This window comes from Stegostoma tigrinum, chromosome 2, assembly GCF_030684315.1.
Source record: "Stegostoma tigrinum isolate sSteTig4 chromosome 2, sSteTig4.hap1, whole genome shotgun sequence".
Classification (NCBI taxonomy): domain Eukaryota; kingdom Metazoa; phylum Chordata; class Chondrichthyes; order Orectolobiformes; family Stegostomatidae; genus Stegostoma; species Stegostoma tigrinum.
The window spans coordinates 61,474,889-61,495,274 of record NC_081355.1 but is presented as its reverse complement, the minus strand read 5'-3'; the positions used below and the strand labels follow the sequence as shown (position 1 = coordinate 61,495,274).

At 41.5% G+C, this 20,386-nt stretch overlaps 1 protein-coding gene across 3 annotated transcripts in view; it reads left to right on the top strand.

Annotated features, from left to right (window-relative positions):
• The window catches only part of rbms3 (RNA binding motif, single stranded interacting protein), a 1,261,622-nt gene that overhangs the window by 253,689 nt on the left and 987,547 nt on the right, over positions 1-20,386 (top strand). For all 3 annotated transcript variants that reach the window (XM_048556972.2, XM_048556941.2, XM_048556951.2), the window contains exon 3: positions 4,590-4,658. In XM_048556972.2, coding sequence (XP_048412929.1) covers positions 4,590-4,658 — 69 coding nt within the window. The remainder of the gene's footprint in view (positions 1-4,589; positions 4,659-20,386) is intronic.

The window sequence follows — 20,386 nt, the reverse complement described above, 5'->3', positions numbered from 1 at the left end:
TTAGCCACCTTCCCTGTCCCTATGGTGCCCTTGTCATATGATTCTGAATCCAAAAACTCACCATTCATAGGATATGAACCAAAAAAAACAAGCATCCCTGGCGCATACATCTCTAAAAGGCCACTTACACTTGGTTAAGTATCAGAAATTTGTTGTTCACCGGCAAAATAATGTTACAGCAGCCATGAAGCCATTTGGTTCACAGCAAATAGCTAGCATAGCTGGCACTCCCGTGCCCATGCTTACCCTAATTGCTTTTTAACCACGAGGCCACATAGTGTATCGAACCTTAGTTGCATCCTGTCCAAACCCTGTCTCTAAACCACCCCATTCTCTATTCTCAATGACCACTAGAGAGCCATTTCCTGACATTATCTAATAGGGGAATACAGGAAATGGACAATTCCAAACATCATTTTTCATTTACAGTGAGCAAATACAACACAAGCAAAAGGAACAGATGCTGCAGTTTGCCCACAGCAAAGCAAGCCAAATGCTGGTATGAGACCAATGATTATTGCACATGGTACTTTGCTGTGCTAGGCTGTCATTGACTGGAACCGGGTGTCAGACAGCTCCTGTTTGGCTCATAGCACCTGATGCAGCTGAGCTCTATTGTAGACAAGGGAGCTTTCTCCCTCCCATTATCCTTATCCTCCTCCTCCACAGAAGGCTGCTCCCATTCCCCTACTTCCTCAATATTCGGTACATTGCTTTATTGCCTGCTCTTACCGGCACTTTACATCAAAAGGAAGCGCCCGCTGCACCTCAACCCCCTTCCCATTCCCAGACCTACACCAACCATAAAGTATATCAATGCATTCAGTCAACTCAATTGTAATACGTGGCAGCATCCTTGCAGGTGTCACAAGTAATAGGTCATTTTTGGCCAGCATTCTCCTCTTTTTAACTCATTACCACTAACCTCTGCAAGATTGAGACACCGATGTTCAATTTAGAAGAACCCGTGTAACAGTCTAAATTGTCTTTGAACAGTACTTGAATCCTAAACGCCTTCACTTTGCATGCAAAGCAAATAGATGGTGACTTTTTTGCAAACTAGATGCAGCTGGAGTTTGCAAGGGCATGCTTCATGTTTTTGTCCCTTCAATGCCCTAGTGTCCAGCAGACATGGACCCTGTGCTTTTTCCCATCAAATTGACGCTGACTCTGCCCACCCAGGGTTTGTTCTCTATTGGCACTTTACACCTAGATATTGGCAAGTGAAGGGGGCGGCAGGCGTGGTGGGGGGTGGGGGGGGGGGGTGGGGAGCGGGGTGTGGGGAGCACTGCTCACAGTGAAGCAACAGACTCCCCTTTTACCTTGCACTACCCTGACAAGCCATTTCCACCCCATCTTTTCAAATGCATAGAACTTTGCCTTCAGCTTTCCTCCTTGCCCCGAGACCTGAAATTACACCTTACTGATACCAACCATTGTGCACTATGCTTCCCCATGGATGCTGCAGTGGTGGTCACTGCCAAATGCCCCACCCTCCGTATCCTACCACTGATTTTTGATGCTGTTCCACATACTACTATCTACCTTGACCATCTCCACCCCCCAGGTCACAGTCCCTGTTCCTACCTCCACATGTGCCTCTGCTTTCTCCACACAGCCTTTACTACCCATTCTCCTTCGACAACAAGAACTCCTTTGCCCTTACAGCACCTTACTCACTGAACAATGTATGGATGCCCAGGACTGTAGTTGCCGCAGATCACCAGCCAAATTTGAAGAATAGCCCCAGAGCTGACTGGCCACATCCTTGACCATTGACTTTCCAGCTCCCTGACTGATGACACATGATTTTTTGACTGTGTGTGATAGTCCCACAAAACTAACCATTGCCCTGGGCTATAGTTGGACAAAACTGAAATCAAATAAAATGGTATGGGTATTTTGTTTGGACCATTGGTGAGACCACTGAGTTACAGTGTATATCCATGGCGTCCTAATTTACTAAAGGATATAGTTCTATTAGATGCAGTTCAGAGAAGTTTCAGTTGACCTACACCCGGACTAAAAGCAGTGTCTCTTAAGATTAAAGGTTGAACAGGCTGGGGTCAGTAGGAACGAAGGGTGATCTTACTGAAGTATATAAGATTCTGAGGGAATTTGACAGGTTGGAAGTTAAGAATCTTTCCTCTTGTAGGTGAGTCTAGGACAAGGGCAGATCAGTAGTTGGCATTGCTGTCTCCCTGCGCCAGGGAAATGGGTGCGATTCCAGCCTTGGGTGACTGTGTGAAGTTTGCATATTCTTCCCGTGTCTGCATCGGTTTCCTCCGGGTGCTCTGGTTTCCACCCATAGTCCAAAGATGGACAGGTTCGGTGGATTGGCTGTGCTAAATTGCCCATAGTGTCCAGGAAAGTGCTGGCTAGCTGAATTAGCCATGGGAAATGCAGGGATAGGGCAGGGGTTGGGACTGGGTGGGATGCTCTTTGGAGAGACAGTGTGGGCTGAATGGCCAGCTTTCACACAGTAAGCATTCTATGATTTCAATTTAAGATGGAAGTAAGAAGAAATGTTTTCTCTCATAGGGCCATGAGTGTTTGGAACTCTGTTTCCCGGGGGAGGTAGAACTGGATCATTGAGTATTTTTAGGACAGAGGTGGATTCTTAATTAACAAGGAAAATGGAGTTGAGGACACAATGAGATCTGCCATGGTCTTATTGAACAATAGGGCCAATTGGTTGATTCTTGCTCCTAACTTTTGCATGTGTATGATGTTATGTCCTTCATGTTGGAGAGATCGAGCACAAATTGGTGATCACCATTCACTCTGCAGATATAACCCAAGCTTACAGACATTAGCCATCTTGATTCATGCCACAGTCCGTTTTTAATCTTTCTGTCTTTAGCCTCCTGTGTTGTTCCAAAAGAATGCCACCTACAAGTTCACTGATGACACCACCATAGCAGGATGGCTATCTAGCAGCAACATGTCAAAATACAGAAGGGAGATGTGACATGGTGCAATGAGAACAACCTCTCTCTCAATGTCAGCAAAACTAAAGAACTGACTATTGACTTTGGAAAGAAAGTAGGAAAACACACCCCCATCTACATCAACGGAAATGAGGTTGAGAGCATGGAGAGTGTCAACGTCCCCAGAGTGACGATAACTGACAATCTGCCCTGGACTTCCCACATAGATGCAATGGTCAAGAAGGTACAAGAAAGCCTCTTCCTCCTCAGACTGCCCAGGAAATTCGGCATGTCCATAAGGTCCCTCACCATCTTCTACAGATGCACCATTAAAAGCATACAGTTCGGGTGCATAGCAGCTTCGCATGGCAACTGATCTGCCTAAGATCGTAAGAAACTGCAAAAGGTGGTGTGCACAGCCCAGACTGCCAGAGAAGCCAACCTTCCATCAACGGACTCCAATTACAAGGCTCACTGCCGCAAAAAGACTGCCAACATCACCAGAGACTCATCCCAATGCAGTAATGACCTCCTACAAACACTTCCATCAGGCAGAAGATACAGAAGCTTGAACACATGTACCAGCAGATTCAGGTAGAGCTTAATCCTGGCCATTAGTAGACTGATGAATGGACTCTGTAGCCTCAAGCAGTGCTGATCTTGCTAACATTGATCTCACCTCGCACACACCCTGTGCAATGTAACCCGTATGCCTCTGTCTGAGTATTTTGTACAACCTTTGATCTGTACATCTTTCCTTACCATCTGCCTGTACTGCTCGTAAACAAAGCTTTTCACTGTACTCCAGTACATGCGACAATAAATCAATCAATTGACCAAAGCAGCATTATGTCCATTTCAAGAACATTATCTTTTCTTTTGATATGGTACTTGTTGGCCTTTCCGACCCAATATTTCAACAATTTCAGCTCATAATCCCTCCTCCTATTTTATTCAGACAGTAAATGTATGATTCTGTTGTGATCAGGTATAACTGTTCTGTTTTAGCCTTCTTTTCATTTCATTACTACCCCTTTGGTCTTGTGCCATTTATCAATTAATTCACTCTCTTGCCTTCTGTTCAATTTTCTTCTTTCTCTTCGTTCCTTGCCTCAGTTATCGCTGAAACCTGGATTCATTTATACCATGTTCCAGTTTAGCCAACCTGAAGCATACACTTTATTTCTCTTCATAGATGCTGTCTAACTTGGTGAGAATTCCTTGAATTTTCTGTTTGTTTTGCACATTGGCAGAATCCACGATATTTTGCAGATTCTATTAATATTATGAGTATATTTGTTGGGCAATATACAACCGCAGTGCGATTTTATTGTTCATTGTACTTCATCCAAACAAATGAAATGCAGTTTTTGGATGAAATTGGGTAACATTGTAGATTGAAGCTGCAAGGCTTAAGGAATAATGCATTAGAAAGGTAGACAAGCACAAAAGACAAGATACAACATGTCACAACAGTCGCAAAGCAATCTCCAGGCAATTTTGCTTTATTAAAAATTTGATTTACTCAGTATTCGAAAGAACAGCACTGGGGTATTTCTCAAGATGCTGAGTCATCATAAATACGGAATTAAAGTTATTTCACAGTTGTATTCTAGGTTTCACTCTTCCTTTATTAAGTTGAATTTTATTTAATTACAGAGAGCATCAACCACCAAGACGTCCGGTGCTCCATCTTACGGCAGGTGGTCAGGTTCTCAGCCTCACCAGGTATGGTACCAGACAATATTCACAAATTAGCAAAACCGAAATGTTTAAACTATTGAATTAAATGTGTGCCATGTAAAGATTGATTATGTCAGGACCAATCTGATTCCACTATTTATGTTATTGTAGATATTTATTCTTGCATGATAACATTTTTTAACACTTTTCTCTGGACTACTATTTGTGTGTGCTTTTCCTTTATTGGATCCTTCCATGTAAATGTATATGAGCGTTGACAGATGACGTGCCTTTAAGCCATTTCCAGTAATGGAAGGTACCTGGCTTTTACCTAGTGTCGCATAGACCACGGCTGAGTTGGTAAACTCACTATTGAACCATCCTTTCGCACATATCTGGATCATAGCATATTTGATCTTCAAAAAACTAGTTTTTCCTCTCAGCATTTCAATGCAGAATTAGTTAGTTAACCTGACAGCTGGTAAATGTACTCAAGTTGCCTGGTAAGCTTCATGAATTTTATGCATTGCTTAACTGACAAAAATATATGTTCTAAATCACCAGTTGCCTTTGGTCTGTTGTCTTATATTCTGAAACAAATGAAAATACAGTTGGCATTCCTTTACATCTGCCAGTCAGTATAAGTATCTTAAATGTTATCTGACATTAATGAGAAGAATAGGTCAATGTTTGAGTTGTCTCTCACAGAGATCACAAGCAACAGTGAATGTTAATATTTGCTCCTGTTAACGCGATGCCACTGCTCTGATGTTTGCCTTGCATTATAATGTTCTCTTAAATTAGAGGTGTTTTAGGAATTTGGTGAAATAGCAGAAGGTTAAAATAATATTTATTAGAGCTGAACTTATATTTCCTTGGCATGTTAGCATTCAACTTCTGCATCTATTTTTTGTGTTTCCTATTTTGATGCACAGAATAATAAGAAATGTTCTCTCTCACTTGTTCTTTCAAAATCTCAGTCAGAATTTACATTTACATGAAACGTGCATGACATAGAAGCAAAGATTTTGCATTATGTCAGTGAAGTGTCATTCAAATAAAATAGAAAGTGGAAAAACAAATTATTGAGTTCAGCCTCATCAGGTAACCAGGATAGTCTATGTAGATTATCTAGAAACCGTTATTTCCGATTAAAAGGTTCTTGCCTTTGTGATTCATTTGTGATATCAAAATGAACAGGACTGCGAAATGCCATTTGGTCAATCTGGTCAGTACCCAAAATGAAATGAGTGAAATATGTCATTGTTATTCTTCTGTTCATGATAGCCACAGGCTAACATTCAATTAGATGGTCAGAAGCTGTCCTGTTTCATTATTTTATTGAGCTAATTTGAACAGAGGTTATCCATCAATCTATATGTTATGTTTCTAGCAGTCTTTAATGACACTTGATGAGTAGCTGTATGTTTGCTTGGATTGGGGTGCTGTTCTATTCAGTGCTGGTTAGCAATGCTTGGATAGGAAAAACAATGTGTTGTTATTAGTTAGAGTAGAATTTTGCTGTGGGAATTTGTTTTACTTCAGGAGCTGTGTACATGGGAATGATGCTAGTGATGTACTCCCAGTAGAGGAGCTGCTGATGCATAGCCAAAAAACCAAGGTAATGTTCGTAATCTTGTTCAGTAACATCAAACTAGGTTTCTATTTATACAATTTTTGGAGCAAGCCACATTGAGGCAAGCACGTATAATTAATCACAGTGGTCATACTGTTTCACCAGTCAAGTTTACACTGAGCGCATTTGCAAAATTATATAGCCTCACTCCATAACTTTGTGGCTGTTAAGATTAATGTACCAAACATTGTAGGTTGGCAGTTGTTAATTTTCTGATATGCTGTGCAGGTAGAGGTCAGGAAACAGGACAACGAGTGCCTACCTCAAATGTGACTGACAGCATTTTAACTGAGATCTAAAGGGAACAGATTTCTTGTTTATATTAAAAATGATAAATTGCAGCGTAAGCATTATTGATTATTAACTTTGAGCTTTGCTGCTAGTTCTTAAAATCATTTTGAGAATTCATGATCTTTTGGTGTATGTTATCAATTAGTTACTTATTTCAGTAGAAGTATAATTTGTTATTTGTTATTTCATATTTAAAATTACATTATTTGCATTTATTTCCTACAATTAAGTAATGGCAAAACAGCAGAGAAAAGTTACACATTCAAAAGGATGGGTAGATCTTTTACAAGCATAGAAAGTTCCAGTTTCAAGCTAATCACAAGCCTTACTGAAATAATGAGCTGGTAACCCATCACCAAGCCACATTTTGTTTACACATGGAGACCCAGCTTCCGCAGAGCCAGCTGTCTGAGAAAACAGAACATCTTGATGTTCCTGTTTATATTTGTCAATGAGGGATCTCTGAATAGACCAGATTAGCAACACAAATCCACCTGGCTGACCTCATCAGAATCATTACGCTTAACATCTAGGAATGGTAAAGTCAGAAGCTGTAAAGGGAATGGTTTGAGGATTGAACAGAACTGTAGGAACCCTACAGAAAGCTGAGCACCACTTAGAGTTACTTGGATCACACTGGGAGTAATGGATTGGGTTTTGTGGTCAGAAGGTAACTACAGGCCTCAGTTATTTCTGCCTCCAAAAATGTAGCATGTTTAGGAATGCCAGTTTCCCTGATCCCATTGTAGCTTTGAATCTGGGTGCCAACTACAGGGGATCTATGCTGTGTGATAACAACAAAGCCATCAAGCAAGCTGATCAACCAATCTGATTGAAGAATTCTCACAGACAGTGTACCGTAAAGTAAAAAGCTTGGATTATAATTCACTTTAAAATCATTTATACGAAAGAAAACAGGATTAAGATCAACATTGAAATATGACTAAAATACCTTTCTCAGATGAAAGAAAAAAATTGAATTAAAATATCGTAATTTTGAAAAGCTATTCTGAAAGAATGATACTCCATAATGCTGAAACTCAATTAAGTGTGACGAAAATTAGGTTAATAGATTGGAGAAAATCTGCCTTTGAGAAGCCTAGAATAGATTTGGGAAAGTAAAATGAGCAAAATTACCAGTAAAACAATGATATAGAAATACAAAGGCAATCATTTAAGCAATGCCATATGTTCTAATGTGTTTAACAGAAAATATTTTCCACTAAAAAGAAAAAATAAATTGAGCACTACTGAATCTCCATGATTGAGTAAAGGCGTAAGGGAACAATTGATGATAAGGGAAGAACCATATATAAAATACAGAGAGAACAAAGGAGATCATGATAAAAGATAATAGGAGAGATTAAGAGAGAAGCAAAAAAATGAGCAGATAAAGAGGAATGACGAAGTTAAATTATTGAGGAATGTAAAGACAATAGTAAAATATTTTATTATTACAGGTACATGAATAAAAGGGAAAGTTGTGATGGGAGTAGGACCATTATGGCATAAACTGGATATAACAGGTAACAACAGAGAGATAGCAGAACAACTAAATAATTATTTTGTGTCAGGATTTAAAGAGGATGGACCAAGTAGGCGTGCCTTTGAACGTGAGGTGAGTAATGAGGTAAGTTATTTAAAATAAAAGCCAGATGCATTGAACAAGCTAAACAAACAAAACAAGATAAAACATCTGGTTTGAATAGATGACATCTGTGAAATTGCAAAGAATCTGGGGAATAGGTAGCAGAGACGTTACTGTTTTTATTTAATAATTCATTAGAAAAAGGTGAAATAGCTGGATAGTTACTGTTATCAGATATTTCTTATATTTCAGGAGAGGGAGGGAACATAATTGGGAATAGAATTTACATCATAGGCTGTAGTGCCATTTAATAGACTAATGAACAAAGTCAGAGAATGTGGATTCAAGAGATAAATAATGGTGCAGATCACTAATTTGCTTCAAGACAGAATGCAGAGATTGTGAGTAAAAAGTAGTTATTTTGGGTGACAAATGTTGGGAAGAGGGGTTTTAACTTCACAGTTTTGACTTGGATTCAAAAGCCCACTTTCTAAAATTGTGGATTTATGGGGTTAACCAATACTGAATAGGACTGCAGCAAATTACAAGAGATTATTAGCAGGTTCACGGAATGGGCAAATAATTGGCAAATGAGTTTCCACATGAATAAATGTGAGCTAGCACAATTGGTAAGAATGATAAGAAACTCACTTACTTTTTGGGAGGTGTGAGTCTGCATAGGCTAGAAGAACGAAGAAATCTTAAAGTACAAATACTCCAATAACTAGTGATTATAGAAGAGCTTATCAGACCATTAAAAAAATTGGAAAATAAAGTTTGACTAAACTGCGCTGGAATTTGATGCACTGCATGTTGTTCTAGTTAATATATGTTGTCAAGGACATTGAAATAATGGAAGTCGCATAGAAAATATTTACAAGGATGACAACAGAAATGAACCAGAAGCCATTTGACAAGATGCCACATAAAAGGTTATTATGTAAAAGTGGAGCTCATTGTGTCAGTGCTTTAGCTTGGATGGTTGGTTAGTGATACAGAGTGATATCAACAGCGGGTGTTCAATTCTCACAATGGCTGAGCTTATAATGAAGGACTTCTGAACCTCTCCCACTGCATGGGCAAGGTGAGCCCTCAACAGTTGCTTCTCTCTAATGAGAGCAGCCCTATGGTCTGGTAAATAATGGTGACTTTACTTTACTTGATTGATTCCAGGGATGACTGTGTTGTTTTATCAGGGGAGTTTGGACAGACTGCGCTTGATTTCACTGGAGTTTAGAAGACTGAAGGATGATCTGATTGAAATTTATAAGCCCTGACAAGGTCAATGTAGAAAAGGTATTTCTTCCTGTGAATGAGTTCAGAACTGGGAGACACTATTTTAAAATTAGAATTGGCCCTTTTGGAACAAAGATAAGAAGAAAATATTAGTTACTAGTTACTAAACACCAGTTACTAGTGGTGTACCGCAAGGGTCGGTGTTGGGTCCACTGCTGTTTGTCATTTTTATAAATGACCTGGATGAGGGCGTAGAAGGATGGGTTAGTAAATTTGCAGACGACACGAAGGTCGGTGGAGTTGTGGATAGTGACGAAGGATGCTGTAGGTTGCAGAGAGACATAGATAAGCTGCAGAGCTGGGCTGAGAGGTGGCAAATGGAGTTTAATGCAGACAAGTGTGAGGTGATGCACTTTGGTAAGAGTAACCGGAAGGCAAAGTACTGGGCTAATGGTAAGGTTCTTAGTAGTGTAGATGAGCAGAGAGATCTCAGTGCCCATGTACACAGATCCTTGAAAGTTGCCACCCAGGTTGACAGGGTTGTTAAGAAGGCATACAGTGTTTTAGCTTTTATTAATAGAGGGATCGAGTTCCGGAACCAAGAGGTTATGGTGAAGCTGTACAAAACTCTGGTGCGGCTGCCCTTGGAGTATTGTGTACAGTTCTGGTCACCGCATTATAAGAAGGATGTGGAAGCTTTGGAAAGGGTGCAGAGGAGATTTACTAGGATGTTGCCTGGTATGGAGGGAAGGTCTTACGAGGAAAGGCTGAGGGACTTGAGGCTGTTTTCATTGGAGAGAAGAAGGTTGAGAGGTGACTTAATTGAAACATATAAAATAATCAGAGGGTTAGATAGGGTGGATAGGGAGAGCCTTTTTCCTAGGATGGTGACGGCGAGCATGAGGGGGCATAGCTTTAAATTGAGGGATGAAAGATATAGGACAGATGTCAGAGGTAGTTTCTTTACTCAGAGAGTAGTAAGGGAATGGAACGCTTTGCCTGCAATGGTAGTAGATTCGCCAACTTTAAGTACATTTAAGTCGTTGTTGGATAAGCATATGGACGTACATGGAATAGTGTAGGTTAGATGGGCTTGAGATCGGTATGACAGATCAGCACAACATCGAGGGCCGAAGGGCCTGTATTGTGCTGTAATGTTCTATGTTCTATGCTCTATTTACTGTCAAGAGAGTTTTCCAACTTCGGAATTTTCTGCCTTAGAATTCAAACTCTAGACAAATGTGAGGTGATGCCTTTTTGGAAGTTTGAGTACTGATGGAAATTATGCGGTGACTGGCATAACCCTTAGGAGTATTGGAATGCAGAGAGATTTGGGTGTACAGATCACTAAAGATGGTAGCATAGCTTGATAAGGTTATAAAAAAGGCTTATGGCATACTTGCCTTCATTGGCAAAGGCATTGAGTATAAGGATAGACAAGTCATGCTGCAGCTTTATACAACTTTAACTGGACCACAGTTAGAATATTACATACAGTCTGGTCACCACACTACCAGAAGGATGTGGATGTTTTGATGAGGGTACAGGAAAGGTTTACCAGCATTTTCTGAAGAAGGGTCCCGACCTAAAATGTCAGCTTTCCTGCTCCTTCAATGCTGCCTGGCCTGCTGTATTCCTCTAGCTCTACTCTGTGTTATGAGTAAGTCAATTCGTACACAAGTCAGAACATAATGCAGTACAGTGTAAAATATCAGTTTGTAAGTATGATTGCATGTTTGCATGTCAGATGCTTAAAATTAATAATAATATGGGATCTCATTAGTTTGCACGAGCATTTGAAATCTGACATTCCTCAGTCTGAGACCACGTGTATTTAGATTAGGAAGTATGAAAGGAGGTGCATTGATGTGACCCAAAGGGAGTAATGATCAGTTAGGATTGGTTGGGTTAATTGGCTTTTTACAGTTTTCTCTCCAGGACTTTGGAATGGGAATTTAGGCTAATACTGCAGTGTGATCCACTGGGAGTGATGCACTTTGGAAATGCTGGGTCTTGAATGAAGTACTAAACTAAAGTCCCATTTTCACTGTCAGGTGAACAAAGAAAAAAAGACATTATTTGAACAGGAGAAGGGAAATTACCTTCTGTGTCCTGGCCAATATTTATCTTTCAATATACGGAAGAAAAAAATGGTTTATCTAATCAGTATCGCATAATGTTGGGACTGTGCGCAATGGAAGTTGGAAGAATGAGAGGTGACTTTATTGAAGCATATTAGATCCAGAGAGGACGCGACAGCACAGAATACGTTTCCCCTTGCAGAGAGACTCGTACTAGGGGACACATTTCAATACTGAAAGGGCTCTCATTTAAGGTGGAGATGAGAGGAAACTTTTTTCTCTCAGAGGATTGCGAATAGTTGGAACTCTTTTCCCCAGACAGAGATGGAGGCAGGGTCACTGAATATTTCTTGGGCAGAGAAAGATATTGTAGATTCTTGACTAACACAGGAGTAGAAGATTACCTGCGATGTTGGGAAGAGGCGGCAGGATTGTGGAGTTCAGGCCACATTAGATCTGTCATGATCATGCTCAATGGGGCAAATGGCTTGATAGGCCAAATGGCCTACTCTGACTCATAAATTGTATGCTTCTTGTGGGAGTTTGCTGTGCACTAAACTGTCTCCTGTGTTTCTCAGATCAGATGGTGACAGCTCTCCAAGAAACACTGTTGATTGAAAAGCCCCATGGATGGTTATTTAAGGCAGTATATAAGACAACTTTCTCTTTTACATCAGTTGTACCCACCCTCAGCACCAACCCAACCTGACTCCGGACTGATACCCCTACCCCTTGACCTGCCTGCCAGCCTATTGCCATACTAACCTGCTGCTCTAACCACCTGTTAACCTGCCAGCCAAGTACCAATCTGCCAACCTACTTCTTACCATCCTAATAGCTTCACATTCTGCCTACCTGCCACCCTACCCACTGCAGTACCAATCTACCATCAAACTACACAAATGCTTGTCTATGTAGTGCCACCCCTACCCCAATAGTCAATTTCCTCAACCACCATTTAGTAAGAGGCATAAATAATATTGAATGTTAGGTAAGAAAAAACTAATTGCACTTAAAATTATTAAATGGAGGTTCTTTAAATATATAAAAGCAATTAGAAAATCATTCTGTATACAACTAATCAACAATAACATTAATTGATTAAAAGAAACAAAAATCATGAAAACTGTGAAAAATGTTCAAAACTAGCAGTTGTTGTCCTTATGTTGTTCGCTGCTGGCTTCAGTGGGTTTCTCCACCACCTCTGGTGTCATGTGTTGGGGGAAAGGGCATGGCTTTGTGCTTGCTCATGCCCTCCTACATTTCTCCAATGGAGGCTGCAGGGCATGACCACTATGAGAAGACTGACAGGAGAAAGCATACAACTGCACCTCCCAGTCGCAAACCATTTCCACTCCCCCTCCCATTCTCTAGATGACATGTCCATCATGGGCCTCCTGCACTGCCACAATGATGCCACCCGAAGGTTGCAGGAACAGCAACTCATATTCCGCCTGGGAACCCTGCAGCCTAATGGTATCAATGTGGACTTCACCAGTTTCAAAATCTCCCCTTCCCCTACTGCATCCCTAAACCAGCCCAGTTCGTCCCCTCCCCCTACTGCACCACACAACCAGCCTAGCTCTTCCCCCCCACCCACTGCATCCCAAAACCAGTCCAACCTGTCTCTGCCTCCCTAACCGGTTCTTCCTCTCACCCATCCCTTCCTCCCACCCCAAGCCGCACCCCCATCTACCTACCTCATAACCTCATCCCACTTCCTTGACCTGTCCGTCTTCCCTGGACTGACCTATCCCCTCCTTACCTCCCCACCTATACTCTCTCCACCTATCTTCTTTACTCTCCATCTTCAGTCCGCCTCCCCCTCTCTCCCTATTTATTCCAGTTCCCTCTCCCCATCCCCCTCTCTGATGAAGGGTCTAGGCCCGAAACGTCAGCTTTTGTGCTCCTGAGATGCTGCTTGGCCTGCTGTGTTCATCCAGCCTCACATTTTATTATCTTGGCCAAACAGGTGGGTAGCTTTTTCCTGTGATTGGCCTGAACAGTTGAGGCTGCAATCAAATTTCTGAGCTTGCTCTGGGCAATATTTGACCAAAAATCAGCTAAGTGCCAATTTTAGGGACTTTCACAGAGGATCTCTCTCTGTGAGCTCTAGTGAATTATTTCTCGCAACTCTCCACTGCTTACTTTATTATGTATGCACTGCGTCACACCTATACTGTTGTCCAGTCATCATCAAATGATATACTCAGTGCTTCCAGGACTTTCTGGGATTTCCAACCCCAGTGTCATATTTAAAACCCATATTTGAGCACCACCTCCATCATTGCTGACATTGAATAGCTTTCACAGCACATGTAGTGGGAGAGAAATTAGAGTGAAAAGCTTCTGAGAGCATGTCAGTTGGAAGGGTGACACTTCCTTTCACATAGAATCCCACATTCATAAACGTATTGATATTTTCCATCAACACTTTCTGGCTGACTCATTTCGCAAAAATTGAGCTACATAGGTTGTCCCTCCTCTCATTTCACCATGTTAGAATCTTGTCTAGGGGAGTGTTACTCTTTTCAGGATGCTTATTATAGCATAACACTTCCTCCAAGTTCAATGTGTGAGCATCACATCATGGAAAACCTTGGAACTGTTGAAAATATTTGCTTTTCTTTTTATTTAGTAACGTTTCAGAAAAAAAAGACATAAACAAAAAGTGTCAGAGAAACTCAGCAGGTCTGGCAGCATCTATGGTGAAAGAGTTAACTGAAATTGTCTGGTATGATGTCTTCAGAAAAGTCCTGAGGAGTCGCATCGACCTCAGAATATTAAACAAAAGAAACAACCACATCACCTTTAACTGGCTGTGGCAACAATCTCTGAATAACAACAATTTCCTAGACTGCCTAAGGAATGCTCCCCTTAGACTTTGGGGTGGCCATTGGGGTGACGTTGGTTTGGCACATTGGCTGTTGGCACATGCTGTAGATGTGAGATTGACATAACATGATGCCATATAGCAACTGATCACCATGACTAGCTGCTCTGTCGTCAACAGCAGGGCAAAATGGGAACTGCTGTGAACATCGTAAGATCTGAATCAGGCAGCAAAGGACAAAATGTCAAGCCAAGGTAGAGATGCTGTGAGCATCCAATCATGCTTGAAGTGAATAAGCACTAAGAAAGCAAGTAAAGAGCCCTGAGTGTACCCTGCTCCGATTGAAGGCTCTTCTCCCGGGGCACTAAGTGGCCTGGCAGCAGCATGAAAAGCAAAGGTGTGGGTCGGCTTGAAAATGCAGCATTGCAGTGGAGAACTGTCTTCTTTGTGACAGGTTGGCCTGTGAGGTTGGTGTGTGTTCCTGATGCCACTGTATGTGGATGTGAGGAATGGGCAGTCACTGCCCATGGAATGTACCCTAAGGTGTTAGCAACTGGAGGAACAGTGGAGATGCCAGGTACCCACTCTGACTTACACATCAGGAATTGTTGCCATCTGCATTTTTCTCTGCACCATGGGAGAATAGCAAACTACATATAAGCAAGGCAAGATTAGATACTAATGACATGTAAATGCATGCAAATCGGCCTCTCATTAGTGAGATTCCCATCTTGCTTTTCAAAGGAAAATCAGACTTTTTTTCTCAACGTCGAGAAGTTTGTTTATCTGATCTTGCTGTATTCTCTGAACTGCCTCACATTGTTCAGAGGCTGGGAAAATTCAGACCTACATTTCCTTCAGTAATTTCAATCACAGCAATTTTCTTTGACCATGCAAACACAGAAAAGCTTTTACATGGGAACAACAGTTTTCTATTGTGTTTGGCACATTATATTGAAGCAGTCTGGAAAATAATAATACAGAATTTTCTGGCTCATTATGAGCAGAAGTTATTAGAATCATAGAATCCCTGCAATACAGAAGCAGGCCATTCAGCCATTGAGTCTCGCCAACTCTCTGAAGAACCCCCACCCAGTCCCACCTCCCAACCCTATCCCAGTAACCCAGCCTACACATCCCTCAACACAATAGGCCATTTAGCAAGGCCAATCCACCTAACCTGCACTTCTTTGGAGATAGCAAGAACTGCAGATGCTGGAGTCTGAGTCACTACAGTGTGGAGCTGGAGGAACACAGCAGGTCAGGCAGCATCAGAGGAGCAGCAAAGTCAACATTTTGGGTCAGGACCCTTGATCAGGACTCATGAAGGGTCCCAACCTGAAACATTGACTCTTCTGCTCTTCTGATGCTGCCCTGCCTGCTGTGTTCCTCCAGCTCCACACTGTATTGACGGCACATCTTCAGACTGTGGAAGGAAACTGGAACACCGGGAGGAAACCCACACAGACACAGAAAATATGCAATCTCCACGCAGACAGTTACCCAAGGAGAGAATTGAACCTGGGTCCCTTGCATTATGAGGTAGCAGTGCTAACCACTAGGCCACTGTGCTGCCATTTTGAAATTCATGGCTGTCTTGCCAATGGGAACTTGCAATAAAATGCACTTCTGACCTATTCAGCTATATTGGAACTTTAAAAAAGTCCATCATTGAAGTGCAAATGCAATGACACCAAGAGGCATACCCACCTAGTGCCATGACAGCTCACTCTGCGGGTCTTCTGTTTCGGCTGGTGCCTTGTGTTGTACAGAACAGGAATAAGCCTATTGGGAAGGCCATTCCAAGTATTTAGTGTTTCTGAATGCAGGATGTCCAGACCAATCAGTTGATAGTATTTTGGTAAAGTGTAATGCAAGCCTCATTTTGGCCTCTGGTGGCACAATGGTTGTGTTCCCTACCTCTGGGCCAGGAGGCCTTGGATCAAGTCCCACCTGTTTCAGGGATGTATCGCAATATGTCTGAGCAAGTTTATGAAGAAAAAGTCTGAAAGACTCATTAAGGGCACTTGTGGCACAGTGGTAATGCCTTTGTCTCGAAGCTAGAAGGTCCAGCTTCAAATGCCTTTTGCTCCAGTAGTGTGTCTAGCAGAGCAGAGGTAGTGTCCCTACCTCTGGATCATGAGTCCAGGGTTCAAGTCCCACCTGCTCTAGAGGTGTTTTGATTTGGAAAATACCTGCAAGGCTCAGTAGAGACACTATAAAGTATCATTATCAAATTCTGAAAATCTCAGTTACATTGATCAAGGAATGTGATCTCTGACTGTGTGGTACCTGAATCTTGGAACAGAAATGCAGGAAAGTTTCATGAATTTGTCATTTCATGTAAATTAGTAACACAGGGTTTGGACTGATCTTGGAAATTGAACAATAATTCAGAAATTTGCTCATATCAGAGTTTTGATGTTCGACCAGCCTACATCAGTCATGTATATATTTCCTTCAGGAAATCAGTGCAGTGCCCTTTATGCATAGAGTTATACTGAAATGCTCTAGAAAATTCAGCTGCAATGTTTCCACCATTTCTCTTCCCTTTGATCCAGACTAAGACAAAAGGAGTATTTTAAAGCAAAGTGCGCTTTCACAATTGATCTTATAATGGTTCTTTAAAAATCTTAATGATTTTTAAAGTGAAAGTCCAGGAGAATTGATTCTGTTAGTTGACGTATCAGTAACAAATTGGAGGTAGGCACATCCATAAAAAGAATGAAGAGAAATAACAAATAAATTTGATTATTTAGATGTGGAGTGCTTTGCTGTAAATGACACTTGAAGCAAAATACAGATTTTTTTGCTTGAGTCGTCGTCAGCTACAAGGGTAGAAATTGGGACTACAATTCCCACTATGTTTTGAATGTCCAGTTTCACAAGACACATCTCTCTCCTTCTAAAGGAGCATGGTTATATTTAAATGTGGTGCCCCTTGTTTACTAATTCTAGAAGTTCCATCTTCTGTCAATATTCCCGATATAAATCTCATCCCTATAAAATGGGTGTACAACAGCAAGAACAGAAGGTCACCTGTAAAAACACATGGATGAGATTTTAACTCACTTTGCTCTAAAGAGCGGAAATGAGGCCAATATGGAAGTGATGGACACTGTAATCCGGCTCTATCACCGATTAAGGACCTTCTGATGGGAGCCAGGTTCCCCACATTAAATAGGAAGTAGCATCAACCATCAAGAAACCATAGTCCTAGAACATACAATGGACCATTTGCCATTTTTTGGTTGAAAGTAAACTGTGAGCACTCTCCTCTCTAAGCTAGGTTGGGAGGAGAGGGAATCTGGTGTGAGAGCATCCCTGTAAAATTAAAGGTGTACTTGTTGGGAGCACATAGATATGTATGGACAATGAGAATTGGAAATGTAAGATTACTACCAGTGCATCTGCTCCCACACTTAAAGGGATTACAACGCATTACATGGTAAACACAGGGCTATGTCAATGTGCATAGGTCAGCAGGAGGATCAGAGTGTTTTGGCACCAACTTTATTTCCTGGGGATGACTGAGGCGCAGTGCCAACGCAGCTCCATATGTCCCTAGACACTGTGGCAGAATAATGCCAGCTGCCAGAGTGTGACCTGAGAAGTTCAGAACTGAGAAACTATCCTCTCCCAATGACCACGAAGATCATTGTTGCTTTGAACAGCAGTGTGACTAGCTCCTTCCGGGGAGTGATGGGTGATCTGTGTGGGGCCCCTCAGTTGTGCAGATGTTGAAACCAGAACATTTCGAACAGGAGATGAAATGTTAGTTTTATTAACTTTAAAAGGTCAGTCTCTGAAAGCAAGATTCAGTGGTCCATTTAAAGTAATCAAGAAGCTTAGTGAAGTACGTTGTTTGTTAGATATTTCAGACCATGGGAAGAAGATGTAGCGATCTGCCAGTCAGATCATAATATATTTTGAGCATCGTTTTGTTGGGCTATCAGCGGATATTGGGCAGAGTGGCATTGAGTAGAGTCTTGAAATTGCTGTTGCAGTCCACTTAAATGTCTCCATTAGCATTGTCTTTGCATCTGACTGCCACCTGTTATTTCCCGCAACCTCAGGAAAATCTCAAAGGCTGTAATGACAGATGAAACACAGCAGTAAATGTTTTTCAATAGTTTGGAACATTTACTGGGAGAGAGGAGCTTTGATTTCCTCATCAGTGATCCCAATATTGAACCCCGCCCCCACCAGTGATACCAGGACCTGACCAGTAATATGTGTGTTTACCAGTGTGCTCAACATAAACTGCAGTATTCCAGTCTACTGTGAATTGAAGTCAGCCAAATAGGGATATTATGAATAAACTCATTTACAACTTGTTGCAATACTGTCAGGTTATAAGTTCTTGTAAAAGCATGTTACTTTTAAATGGGCCACAGTGTTATCTTTGGTAATTCAAGAATATAATTGCTTTATATTGAACATTCGATAGACTTGTGACGAGATAATGCGAAAACTTTCTTCACAGAGCCACCAAGTGGCCTGACCCTGCATTCAAGTCATGACAATACAACAAAAGAAGACAGAATAGGAAATGTTGACATAGCAATTTACAGAAGTAAATGTTCACAATAAATACAAGCAAGATCTTGACAAGGTGCTCCAGGCAAGTTAGGCCCCCTCTAATGTCGAACTCCTTCGCACATTGATGAGGATCACTAAGTGATCACCGGCACCAGTGATTTTTAAGATGTTAAACATGATGAAAATCAAGGGCTGTCACGCTATGATGTTCTTAATTTAACCCACAACCAGTAAGAAACATCTAAACAGATGATTACACAATGCATTAATTCTTCGGAGCTTATAATACAACACGAGATAAAGCTGAGAGTTGGTGGTGTAGTGGCAATGCCACTGGACCAGTAATCCAGAACCCCAGGCTGACGCCCTGGAATGTGGACTCCAATCCCATCATGGGAGGTGATAAGGTCTGAATTCAGTCTTTAAAAATCTGGAATAAAAAGTGATTGTTGTTAAAATCCCATTTGTTCCACCAGTGCCCTTTAGGGAAGGAAAATTGCTGTCCTTACCTGGTCTGGTCTACATGTTACTTCAGTCCCATTGCAGTGCAGTTGACTCGACTTCCCATTGAGCAGTAAATTCTGGCTTAGCCAGCAATGCCCACATCCCATGAACAAATAATTTTAAAAATTACTTGCAAAACACTAAACTAATCATTAACTAATGCTGTCCTGGCTCCTGGGTTAGCTGCTATTTTTAACTATCCTTTCTCTTCAAGCACTGTATCTTTCTCCTTCAAGTCTGTGACCCCTTGGAAATTTTGCTGTTTTGCATGGCCAACTCAATCCGTTTAAGTTGTTTTGCTTAATCTGGGCAATCTTTAGATGCAGAGGACAAAATGGTAACTTTCAGGTAGCTGCAAGACTACACACACAGGCAGTTTAGTGAGAATGTTGCTAAAACAAAATGTAGTTATGCATCACCACCACTTCTCTCGAATCTCCAGTCACTAAGGGGTCAGACTGCTCGATCTGACATCCAATTCTAGAGAAGCAGAAATTTCCTCCAGTTCAATACTGGGTAGCTGTTGCCTTTGCTCCCTGTTGTGAACTCTGTTCCATACTGACACCATTTCTCTCCTTGGGAACTGCCCGGGGCTGAACCAGACTGTGCACAATCACAGTGTCACATTTGAGTACACCATAAGTTTGTATCTACTTATTGATGCCAGATTACATATTTCCATCTCTCCATCCTTGCAACTCGTGCTTCAGTTCATCTGCTTTTGAAGCCCTGACTGCCACCATAATCTCTTCAGTGGCACTGCTGCCAACCTCCGATGCACCAGTAACTCCCATTACGTGGGCTGATTCAAGTCAAAGGTCTTGTCGCCATCTGATTGGCTTGAGGCTCTGCAGGTCTTCATGAAAAGAGGCAGTACAGCTGTGTTGCCAGCTCTTCAGCTGGGTACTGAGAACCAACGCCTCAATAAGATTCCACCCAACATGCCCTGCCACCTGCTGTGTGCGTGAATGCCCAGGTGCCTCTGTTCCTGTATGCACTTCAGAATTAAGATCCCATTAGAACCCTAACCCTATATCTTATAAATCTATAATGTTGCGCCCT